Raw genomic sequence first — 12,850 nt, forward strand, 5'->3', positions numbered from 1 at the left:
ATGCAAATTGATAAAGGGTAGAAGTAACTAATCCTTGCCTGGAAATGTCATTTCCTGGTTTAGACCGAGAAGCTACTTTTAAATATTGCAAGAGACAGAATTGAGGGTCACCCATATCAATCAATGGAGAAATCCAACATTTTAATGTAGCTTGGAATGTGCTCCAGTACCTCATGCCTCCCAAAAATTGCCAAAAGGGCACCTGAACAGAATCTAAGGTTCCGAGTAGGTACTTTACTTATTTATTTATCTGCAACACACCATCTTTCTGGCCCCTTTAAAATGTTACGAAACGAAGCCAATGACTACTTGTCAGGCTAACAACCCTTTGTGGATAAATTCAGCACCATGGAGAGTTATACAGAATCCCGCCGCGTTCATGCGAATTGCACTGCACCGAATGCTGAAAGAGAAATAGATGAACGGAATTAATGCTGTTCACTCCAGATCTCTCTCTGTGTGTTTGACCTGTTTGAGTTTCGATGTTTCGATTTTAAAAAACAAAACAAAAAATAATGAAAAGGTATACTAATGAATGTCGACATGCACTCGGTTTACAGTGCAGCAGGCGAAATGAAGTTTGGGGCAGGTTTTCATTTGAATCTGGCTCTGAGGTGAAACGGAGCAGAAGGTTTTCGAACCACACCAGCCGGCAACTGAATTAAACGACAAGAGACGGTTTTATAAGGTCTCGAGTAAGATAACTAAGCAAGGGAAACTATTCGGTCAGGGAAGGAGGGACAGCTGCATTCCTCATGCGTTGAAGGTCGTGTTTGAAGTCTTGAAGGGAAGCTTTTAAATGTTCGATGTTTTATTGTGTTTCTATATTTTTGTGGCGGCAGCCCAGAGTGGCTGGGGCAGCCCAGTCAGATGGGGGCATTTCATTAATAATAATAATAATAATAATAATAATAATAATAATAATAAAGCGTCGTTTGGTCTCTCTAACTTAACATTTTGACCCATAGCCGCCTCCCCTTTCCCCTCAGGTTAGCCTCCTCCTGGCTGCTTCCCCTCCCCCACGCTGCCTCCCCGCCCTTTTCTCCTCAGGTGGCGCGAGGAAGCCGCGAGGACAAGGACGGCCATTACGCCTCCTTGAAAGTCCACTTTCAAGGGCGGGGGAAGCTGGAGAAGGGGGGGGGGGGGTTAAAGGGAAAGGGACATCTTCCAGCTCATGGAAAGGGCGCCATGAGGAGAGGACGACGACGGCAAGAAGGGGGACAGACTGCGCAGGCGCAGAGTACAGGGGAAAGTGTGTGTGGCGGCGGCGGCGGCGGATTGACGTCGCGCGAGGCGGATCTCGAGCCGACGGAGGCAGAAGTCGGAGCGCCGAGCGCCCGGGCTGCTGAGGCGCGGAAACGGCTCCGGGTCCGTCGCCGGGCTCGGGCTGGAGTTTTCAGCCGCTGCGAGGGGGTGACCTCCAGGCCCAGCAGGTGGATGGTAGTGGAGGAGCCGAGGCCGAGCCGCCGCGCAGCCATGTCTAGCAGGAACGGCGGCGGCGGCGGCGGCGGCGGCAACAGCAATAGCAGCAGCAGCAGCAGCAGCGCTGCCAGGCTGAGGCGAGCCCAGCGCGTCCCGCGGCGCCTTCTGTGAGGAGGACGGACGGACGGACTGGCGGCTGTTCGGGAAGGCTCCATGCCGGCGGCCAGGGACTGAGCGAGGGGAAGACACCGATCCCTGGGCTTGAGGGGACCCTTTCTTTCCACCCTCACCCCCACCTACCCACCCACCCCGCTCCGGGGCTCCGGCAGGAAGGACCCCGACCTCCAGGCGGGAAGGGGAAGGCGGGCCATGGCTGACCGGAGCCCCCCGAACTGCCACCTGAGGCTGGAGTGGGTTTACGGCTACCGGGGCCACCAGTGCCGCAACAACCTTTACTACACGGCCGCCAAGGAGATCGTCTATTTCGTGGCGGGGGTCGGGGTGGTCTACAGCCCCCGGGAGCACCGGCAGAAATTTTACCTGGGGCATCAGGACGACATCATCAGGTAGGGGGGAGGGGACACCACCCAACCCCGCCGGGAAGCCCTTTCCTTCCTTCCTTCCTTCTCTCCCCCTCTCCCTCCCTCGTTTCCATTCCCAGGTCTCCTTTAAGCGCCGTCTCTGCAGGAAGACTTGTCAGAGGAAGGAGAAGGCGCTCGATCGACACAGACAAGCGCTGCCTTTCCTCCCGCCTTGCGAAAAACAGCAGCGACAGGCAGGCGCCCTCCTTAGGGCATCAGGGTCCTCGTTTGATCCCAGTCTACAGAAGCGCCGTATTAATCTGGGATTTCCCCCCACCCCCACTCCCCTCCCTGTGCAATATTATCTCTCTTCCCTATTCGAGGAGGGTGTGTGTGTCTGTTTATTATTATTTATTTACTATCCTAGGGGCCGGCCAGTTCTTCTGCGTTCACTGCAGTTTCACTCTCTTTCGTGATCTGGCGAATAGTAAATGCTTCTCTCTAGTTGTCAAGGGCAGTTGTTAATAGGCGGTTATCTCCTTCTGCTCTCGGGAGTAACGGAAAAGTTTGTTAGGCTGATGCCTGAGGATCGATCTTCCTTCTTCCCTTCTTATTCTTGCTTCCAGGAAACCCCAGAAATCAACATTTTTACCTTATAAATACAGATTGGATTTCCTGTATTCATATGACAGCCCCCACTCTGTCTTTCTCACAAACACATCTGCTATCGGAGATCTGTACTGTTGCGATTGCTGAGATCAACTAAGGGTGCCCTCTTAACAACACTAACCTCCTGCCTGTTTCACTCAGCCAAAGGCACATAGAGAGGTGTTCTCAGGCTGCCGCTTGCACCCTTCATTATGAAACTACCTCTCCTTGGGAGTTTACAATAGTTCAAGCTTAAAATCTTTCTGGAGCATTGTAAGGTCTTCAAGTATCTTTTCTGACTGGCTTATGTGGGTGAGGCGTAGTGTGTACTCTGTCCCTAAAACACAGGCTTGAATTCTGACATGTATACATTTTTCTCCATTTCCGCAAAGTACGCTGTGTAAATCCAGTTTATATTTGTCCAGTTTGCCAAAAGCAAAAACAAAACCTAGTACTCAGTACAATATACCCACATATCACCTCTAGATTTTCTTAAATTTCTCTTATTTATTAAAGTCAATAAATTTATAAATATTTACTGTTGGTAAATTATATAACTGTAACCCACTTCTGCAGCTTTAAATATTTCTTCATTTGTGTTCGGCTGTTAGAAATCACAGTTTTACACATTTGGTATTGGTGCTCATAGTTGGTAGAATTGCCAAACAATTATTAGAAGCATCAGTTTTGGAATCTGTTTAGTCTTATGGGTGGCAATTGATGAGACTGAATCTAAATTTTGAAGCAGTTTTGCTTTGGTTTGCTTATACATTTTATTTATTTTAGACTGGTGACAATGGAATTTCCCACAGTAATTTGTTATTTTTCTCTTGAAATTGTATATTATATACACAACAAATGGCAGTTGTGGATCCCTAATACGAAAAAGGCATTGCTTCCTGTTGAATTCTGAACTTCTGCAGGTCTCATATTTTTTCCTTGAATGTTAAATTTCTGAACAGTTCTTAAACACTGGGTTGGTATTTTAATCATGGTGGCGTGTGCTGAATTGGCATTCATTATTGAGACTTGGTTGGGGGAGATGGGTGTGCCAGATCGTTCATGGCTGTGCCCCACTGAGGACTCAATGCAGCACCAAGCAAGCTTAGAGAGCCAGGAAGATGGAGTTACCAGAGTTCATTCTCCCTTACCAGGAAACCTCTTTACCGTGGCATGGGTCTAGAGCAGGCATAGGCAAACTCAACCCTCCAGATGTTTTGGGACTACAACTCCCATCATCCAGGACCAGTGGTCAGGGATGATGGGAACTGTAGTCTCAAAACATCTGGAGGGCCGAGTTTGCCTATGCCTGGTCTAGAGGGTCTGTATCATACATTGAGTCTTAGATTAGGGATGCTGTTGTTGTATTGTGTTGCCCAATAGCCTCCCTGACAGAGCTGGCTGAGGTAGTCTCAAGCATGGTGTTAGAGGAATCTCAAACCATAATACTGGGTGACTTTAACACCCATGCCAAGGCTGCCATTGGACCAGCACAAAGTAGCATGGCCTCCATGGCAGCCATGGGTCTGTCTTAGGTTGTTATAGGACCCATGTACAGAGCAGGATTATTGGTCATTACTCCAGGTCGTGACAGGTGTGACGAGTCAGGAATTGGGGGTAGCATTTCTGTGACTCATTTATCATGGTTAGACAACTTTCTGATGAATTTTGGACTCAAGGCAGCTATCCTGCTCTGCAGTGATGGGACCAGTTATGATGGCCTGCCTCCAGAGACTTATGGAAGCTGATGGATTCCTGAATACTTGTGGGGACTTGGGGAGAGGCTCTTGTTTCATTGTTGAATGGTGAGATGCAGAGGGCTATTGACACAATAGCTCCTGAGCATTCTGTGCAGTGCTGCAGGTACTGATATTCTAGGACACAATGAGTGATGAAACAGGCTGGATGATGGCTAGAGTGCCAGTGGTTTAGATCTCACTCTGAAGCCGACTGAGCACTGATTAGAGAGCATAATTGCACCTACTTTGTAATTTAGATACTACAGTTATGGTTCCAGTTCCAGCAGAGGTGTCAAATGCTTTGTCTTTTTCAATTTATGGGATCAGTTTCAGTTTATGATGACATCAATGGAGTGCTAGCAAGAATGTGCTCAACTTTGTGCCCTCCTGACCCCTAGTAAAGTCAAGTTGGGGAATTGATTAGGTGGATCCAGAGTGTGGTGAACACATCTTCAAATAGGTAGGAGGGCTGCAACTTTAAAGGAGGCAGTGGTGCAGCAACTTCTGAAAAAGCCAGCCCTGAACCTGGTTGCCTCCTTTCTGGTGACTGAGAAGGTCGTGCAGGATCAAGTTTAAATTAATTTTAAACTTATAAACAATTTTTTTATGTTTGTGAAGAGCTCTTTGGACTGTAAGAAAATGCTAACTATGCTGGTGGAGTGAAAACTAAATTATTTACACAAGGAGGCATTATTAGTATTTGTTTCGGGTATGAAGTACCACCCCATATCATGCCTAATGTGTAAAGTCTAGAAGGCATTGTGGGCTCTTTTCTTTCTTTGTCTTTCTGCTTATAGCACTGCATGGGCTTGAAAAGTTGTAGCTTGCATTTGGATGTCTGAAATGTCATGCTCTAGAAACAATACATGTTGGAAATGAGGCTTAGTAAAAGTATTGGCTTATGGGCTGTGTCTTCATATACAATAATAGGCTACAATATCTGTAATATGTGTGATTCTATGCACAGTTATGTAGAAATCACCGGAGCTTACTCCTGAGAGAAGATGGATAGAATTACATTGTAATAACACTGATAGTCATAGGGCTGAAGGGCACAAACCTGTAGATACTTTTTGCGTAACTGACTTGTTTGAAACTCTGAACCTACACTTAAAATCTCAAATTTGCTGCAATCTTTTTTAAAAATTTAAAAGGATGATATCTATTGTCAGGTACAATGTTTTGTAGTTGAGATAATATATTTTAGCTACCATTCCTTTGATGGCGAGAGCTACAAACAAGGCACTGGTAAGCATTTAGGTGGGAAGGGTCAAGGAAGAGTTTATTTATCATGACTTTCAACCTGAGGAACTTGCAGTGTGCAGCAGAGCACTCAGATAAGGACAAGGTTCAGGCTGTTCCCCTGGCAGAAGAACCATCAGAACTACCACAACTCATATGATGAGTCCCCTGCAGTACTTCTATCATCCCCAGCCTCACAAAATCAAAGTCTGCAAAATAGGACAAATGTCATTTAACCACATTGCCAACCAATTGCACTTCAGATCTTATTAGCCTTTAGAAGACTTCAGGTGGCTAGCTCCAGCAAAAACAACACCTTCCTATATATGCCTTAGTAGCAGGACACTTCAGCCAGCAGGGCCCCTGTGGAGCTCTCTAAGGTCTTGTTTGTGACTACTTTGGCCTGACTTGATTTGCCTCCTGCAGCCACTGTGTGCTTCCCTTGCTAGCCTTTCTACTTCTCTTTCAACTTCCCATACCCACTTTAAGAGGACCAACTCACACTTTGAGGATGATCTAGAGCAGGGATGGCTAATCTGTGGCCCTCCTGTAGTTGTTTGACTCTACCTCCCATTAGCCCCAGCTAATATGGCCAATGGTCAGGGATTATGGGAGTTACTGTCCAGCAACATCTGGAGGGCCATTAATTAACCACTCCCTGATCTAGATCCACAGCAAATTCATTTCCAAAGTACATAGTTTCCCACACTCTAGGCTTGGTTCCTCCAGTCCAAACTGGAGCAAACTTCACTTGCTTTTTGTGTAAAGATTAGAAACACTGACCCCAGACCTTCAAAGCACTATTGTGATATAAGGACTAGTCCAATGGCATGATCTGTTAGTCTTTAAAACTTTAAATGTCAGATGTATAGTGCAGGTTTAACCACCCCACAATAGAAACAAGTGTATAATCCTTTATTTTCTTCCATAAAAGTGTGTGACTACCAATGCATAAGGAAAAAGTGAAGCACTGAAATTGAAGGAAGTAGAAATCTTGATTTGTTGGAGCATTATGTCATGCTGCTATGCTAAAGGTTTTATGTTTAAGTTATAAGGAACTGGAGGAGTACACTGTTATTTATTTCTCTTTCCCTCCAAAGAGCAGCATAAGAAGCTGGTAGATGGAGGTAGGTACTATCCACCTTAATTTCATCCTCTTGTTGACACATCATGCATGCCCTAGTACATGTTTTTATGTTGGCCAGTGGAGTGCAGTTGACAATTACTGTTATTGGCCATGTTTATAAATAAGACATGGATTGTTTAGCTCAAATGTAGTTTGTTTGTACATGTGAGCCTGTTCTGGCAAGTTAATGATAATTAACCCAACAAATCTCTGTATGAAGCCATGATTTGAAGTTGGCTTATGAGTGGTAACCATGGTTTATTGTTACATCTGAACCTGCAGTCTTGGGTTAATCATGGTTAGTTTTAGTATTCAACCAAAACTGCTCATCTAACTACAGATTTATGAAGCAAGAGTGGCTAGAAAACAAAACTGTGCCCAATGCTAAGTGACTCTTGCTGATGCTTTTCCAGTCCTTGCACTCCTTTCTCACTCATCCTGGTAACAGGCTCCTTTCACTGCTCACCTCCTCCCTGGCAAATTCTTGGACTCCAGTTCGTATGCTTACCTTTACCAAGAGAAAATTTAGAGAGGAACTGACTATTTTGTTAGCATTGGTTTAGGTCTAGTTGTTGAAAGCACAGCCCTACACTTTGCTGGTTACCCTAATTGTTACACAAATGAGGAGTAACTCAGTGCAGTGTGGCACTAAGGAGATTGTTCTGTTGCAGTAGGTGAAGAAGTCCTTGTGTGGGCTTCAGCTAGTGGGATCACTTTAATAAATCTGTCCCAAGGGAATTAAAATAAATACTTCACATGGAGGAAACAGCAAAATAAAGGGCTTCTATTTAGGATTCTAGTCCTATAGCCACTTACATGGGACTAAGTCAGTGGGGATTACTTCTAAGCAGACATGCATAAATCTGCAGCAGAAGACAGGTCCCCGCCCCGAGGAACTTTTCATCTAAAATTCAACACAGAGAAAAGAGCAAAGGAAAGGCATTCCTTTGACTAAGCTGATGGACTACCACCCATGGTTGGGCCAGATAGCCCAGAGGGTTGAAGGAAGGCAGACAGAGAAAAATAGAAGCAATACAGTTAACAAGATGGAGGGGTTGGTTTGGCCAGTACGCTTGCCTTCTCTCTCATGGAGCAGGCTACAACCTGCTCCATCAAGCTGGACTTCATGATCATTGTAACTTTCACAATATGTCTGCCAGTGGCTTCATGTACAAATTTAACAGGATCCAATGACAAGATTGCACTTTGTGTGACACTTTGGGGAAGGAAATAGTGAGGAATTACAGAGGGCTGCTGTCCAGGATCTCTTTACCATAACAATGTCACATTTGGAATACTGTGTATAGTTATATTTATTCAGTTGCATCTCTAAGAAATACCATAGAACTTGAAAATGTGCAAGTAATGAGAAACACCAAGTATATAAAGCTATTTCTTCTGATGGCTGTGCAAGAATGTTGAGACAACTTGCTACTTAAAACCCATCAATGAAGAAGACAGACAAATCCAACTTCTGTAATCTCTTCACTCCTGCTGAAAACCCCCAGTCTTGTGTAAATTGTCCACTACACCTCAGATAATGAAAGGAAAAGAAGCAGGGCCTCTGAATATTCTCTGAGTTGAATGAGTAGGTTCATCACTAGTTCATTCTGCATAGTAACTAAGGCTGCAGTCCTCCACGGTTAGTCACAGTAAGCCCCATTGAATTCCATGGAACTTTCTTCTGAGTGGCATACATAGAGTAGTAGTATAGGATTGCACTATAAACTTTGGTACTTGTGCTCATTTTAGACATTGAAGAAAACATGACCAAGCTTACAATTTATACAAAAGCAGTAGCTACTGCTCAGAGTGGCCATCTTTAATACTTAAAGATTATAGTAATAGACCAGAACAAGATCCATGTGATAAAAGAAACAAGTATTTTTAAATCTCAGCCACACTAATTAAAATTTGCCCTTCTTGATTCAAATTGAGTTACACTTATTAATCTACTAATCAAGCTGATTAACAATGGAATCCTATACACTTTTCCCTGAAGTAAGCACCATTTAACTCAGTGGGACTTACTTCTGAGTATACTCTGCTTAGGGCTGCAGTGTCAGTCCTATTGGATGCACTATAACTTCTGTATAAATGCAGGCTAGCACTACATAGCTTGGAGCACTATTTTTTTCTGGGGGACACCTAAATTAATTTTAAAATAAAACACAATCCCCCCCCCTTATCTTTGTGTGCATTTTGTTTCTGTTAAAAATGCTGCGAACTTTCATTGGTATTAATTGATTGGAAATGCGTTACCTTCTGCATGAAATGGGCAATTATATGGTAGATATAAATGAATGGCTAAGAAAAACCTGAGTATAATGAGTATATACTGAGTATATACTGAAATTCATTAATTTGTTTTAGGTGTTTTATGAAACAGTGGCATGAACAACCTGTGAAAAAATGGGGGAATCTTCCTCATATATTTTTACTATGTGTCTTTACACAATAGAATGAGTACTAGTTAATATATTGAAAGGGCATGCACTGGAACCTGACAATTGAGTTTTAACAAGAAATTCAAATATATCAGAGAGATTGTAATTTCTTACTTATATTATATAAAAAAGTTAAAGAAAACCTTGTAGTGAATTTCATTAGAATTTCATTATTAGACTTTAATTTGGATATATTCCTTTTATTACAACAGTATTCATACAGGATAAATAGATTAATTTTACAGTGCAGTTATCTGACAACAAAATAAATGTCCTCCTGACTTTTAGAACTATGTCAATCCTTGTTCTCAGTTTATAATCCCTCAGCAAGAACAAGCAAGGTGAATTATGCTTTATCTTTCATCAACACAAGGTTTCAGACAGTATCTGGATGATTTATGAAGATTTACTAAGATTAGTCTGTGAATTTTTAAGCTTAATTTCTTTTTAGGACTCCAGAATAGGAGAATTTGAAAACCAGAGTTTGAAATTGTACACTTTTATATGAAATTCAGCCATATTATTGGATCATTTATCTGGTGTTAAAACGGTCCTGAAAGTAAGTTTTATTGTGGCAATCTAACCTCCAGAACATCGCCTTGCCTGCCTGGATATTCCTAAAGGCCTGTTCATGTACTACTTTGTTCCTGGTGAATCTGCCTGGCATGTTAAAACATATCACATTGGTAAATGGACATCAGAAGGACAATATATAGTGCATTTTCAAGCCAAAAGCACTGCTATGCTTTCCTGCTTGGTTCCACAGTGTGCCAACATATTCATGGCTTTTCTAGAACAATGCTTCCTCTGCTCCTATCCACAAAGGTATCTCATCTATCTAAGATTGATGACATTATCTAGGCCACAGGTAGGAAGGTCTTGAAAAAGTCCCCTGGGACTTCCAACAATATTCAACCCAGCAGCACTCTGAGCTTCGACCAGTCCATGCAGCAGATTCACATTCTGCATACTATTGTGCAACCACACAATGGTTATTGGGAACTAGGGACAGAGGAGAAACTAATTCAGTTTGCATTTAAAAGTGAGCCTACCTAATTTGTACTTTCTGAAACAACACAAGAACTGAAACACGACCTCAATCAAAATTCACACTGAATTTTGCAATGTTGTTCTCCAGCCAGGTAATATGAGTGAAAACAATGTACAAAAATGCATTATATTACAGGAATTTGTTTTGGGGGGAAAAGTATATTAGGAAGATGTAAGGTAAGGGTAAAGGACCCCTGGATGGTTGAGTCCAGTCAAACTTGACTATGGGATGCAGCATTCATCTCGCTTCAGCCTGAGAGAGCTGGCGTTTGTCTGCAGAATTTCATACAAACATATTGTGTTAAGAGAAATTTGCACTAAATTGCTTGTAGTTATTATTATATTTATTTATATCCCGCCTTTCCCCTTCAATTTAAGATTTGAAAAATTAGAAATTGGGGATATTTTTTTCTACCAGAGAATAGCCTGTTACTGGATTTTATTGTTTTTATTTGCTGTAAGCTTCCCTAAGTGAAGCAAATTCATTGGAAGGGTAGGAGTGTAATAATAATAAAGTGCTGCTGTCACTTCATGTGTTTCCCTCTCCTGTTTTCCTAATAATAATGTGTAGTTTAACGCAACATGCTATGGGTGGGATTCCACTTGCACAATGCGGCTTAGCCACCCCCCTGCACCCCTGAAATTGGCTCTGGGGATGTCAGGAGAGCCCACAGAACAGGTGGGGGGATCGGGGATTGTTCCATCTGGCAAGCTGAAGAGTATGATGTTGAATTACACCCTATATGCTTCTGTACCTTGAATATCAACAGCTGGTGATGTGATGTGGGCATGGTGAAACACACAGCAAAATGTATGTGGTGCTACAGTAGATGAGATGTTAGATGGGAAAGAGACATATAGTGGTGGCAGTTCCATGTCTCTTTTAGTGTGATTTTGAGTTCCACCCTGTGTTATATATTCTCTAGTGTCCCATAGTCTGGGTTTCTATAGAGAATATCAGCCCGTACCAGCAGTGTCTTCCACAAAGTGACAATGGGATCAGAAATTAAAATGTTTTCCTCACTGCACTGATTCTTATGACAGTGCTCCCCTACCCCATTCAGAATTATTTTCTAAATAATGATTCTTAATGATTGTAGAAATAGAGCAAGAAAATGAATGTGTGTGTATGAGTCAAATACAATGTCTGTGTGCAATGACATGTTCCCTATTACCATTGTTGTGTACCAAGAAATACCGGTAGTTAATAAGCTGGAAGATCACCAGGCTGTCACTAGGCAGCTTAACTAGATGAATCTTGCCCTTTAATGAAGACTCTGCTTCTTTCTTGAGGACATACCAGATAGGGGTGCAAGATTACAACTTGCAGAATGATGCAGTGGGAAATTGTGCGGCTCATGTACCTCTCATCTGATTTTTCACCTGGCTCCTCTTCCCTTGCCTGCCTTTGAACAATATTAGAGTTCCATTTTCTAAGTAGGAGAAGGACAGGAGGAAGGTGTATAAGAGGAGTGGAGAAGGAAAGGCAAGAAGGGATGGTGGCTGCACAATCTCCCACAGCCTTGTTTGTTTGCTTGCTTTAATCATCTTGCTTTAATTTGCATTTTGTTAGATGCTTTGTCCTTCCTCACTTTGGGGGCATCAGGGGCTGTCACAGCTGCAGTAAGGAAACTGAGATGGGAGAATATATTTTCCAATAAAACATGGTAAACATGAGTTTACAAGCTTGTGTTTTCTGCAGTATTGTGAATGTGGTAACACATGGGGTTTTTATAGGGGAGAATTAGCTGTTGGGCTGGCATCAGGGGTTGGTATAATAGGGTATGTACTAAGGCTCACACCCCAGTAGAGGCCCCACTACCAATCCTTGGTGTCTGGTGGTGACACTGCTTCTCCTTGATGCTTTCCTGTCCTCAGTAAATGAGCCAATGTGAGAATAATGAGAAGAAGCAGTACACTGTATCTGCTTTATTCCCTCTTCCTTCAGGAAGTGGTGCTGATTTGAGCCCAGAAGGAGAGGCAGTAGCAACAGTACAGAGGAGGTAGACCCATTGAGACCATTGTGCCCAAATGGGGAACCAGCCCTGGCAGAAGGAAGTGGTGTTGTTAAAGGAAGTCTCAGTGGGTGGGTATTACATTACACCCAAAGTCTAATGGGGATTTGAGTAGTCACAAAACAATTTCCTCTCATGTCACTTTGGTTAGTGACCCTGGGTATTTTTTTATTCAGAAATGTGCAATGGTTGACTTGCTTGACTCATTCTATCTTATTTTTTCTTCAAACACCACTAGTATGTTGCATCTTGTTCACTGAACTTCTCTCTTGCTATTTGCTTGTGGCAAATTGTGGTTTATCATGCATTTAATCTGTAGGGAATTATGTCCAGGGGATCTTGCCTTAGAGGAACTGAACAAGAGGACTTTTCTTTGCTGCTATGATTCTAATCACTTACCCTATTGCCTTTTGTAGCTACAGTCAAATATTTAACTAAAATGTAAGAAAGCTGCAATGTTAAAAATAACATTTTAAACTGAAGGAGAGGGAAATGGGCCCTTTTTGTGTAATAGTATATAAGCCATCTCCTTGATAATATATTACCAGTGCTTATTTCTATGCCACCTTACTCTGACTGCTTGACCTTTTTTGTCTTATGTATAATATACAGCTTTTCTTCAAATAATTAATCTTGCCCA

At 42.7% G+C, this 12,850-nt stretch overlaps 1 protein-coding gene across 12 annotated transcripts in view; it reads left to right on the top strand.

Annotated features, from left to right (window-relative positions):
• The first annotated feature begins 441 nt into the window (after positions 1–441).
• EML5 (EMAP like 5) overlaps positions 442–12,850 on the top strand; it is an 80,344-nt gene continuing 67,935 nt past the window's right edge. For 4 of the 12 annotated variants that reach the window (XM_079947717.1, XM_079947723.1, XM_079947720.1 and 1 more), the window contains exon 1: positions 914–1,988. In XM_079947717.1, coding sequence (XP_079803843.1) covers positions 1,792–1,988 — 197 coding nt within the window. In that variant the 5' untranslated portion in view covers positions 914–1,791. Of the gene's footprint in view, positions 1,989–12,850 lie in introns of all 12 variants that reach the window. The other 8 variants (XR_013832154.1, XM_079947727.1, XM_079947718.1 and 5 more) reach the window with 5 other exon arrangements.

The sequence above is a fragment of the Podarcis cretensis genome (genome assembly GCF_951804945.1).
Source record: "Podarcis cretensis genome assembly, chromosome: 1".
NCBI lineage: Eukaryota > Metazoa > Chordata > Lepidosauria > Squamata > Lacertidae > Podarcis > Podarcis cretensis.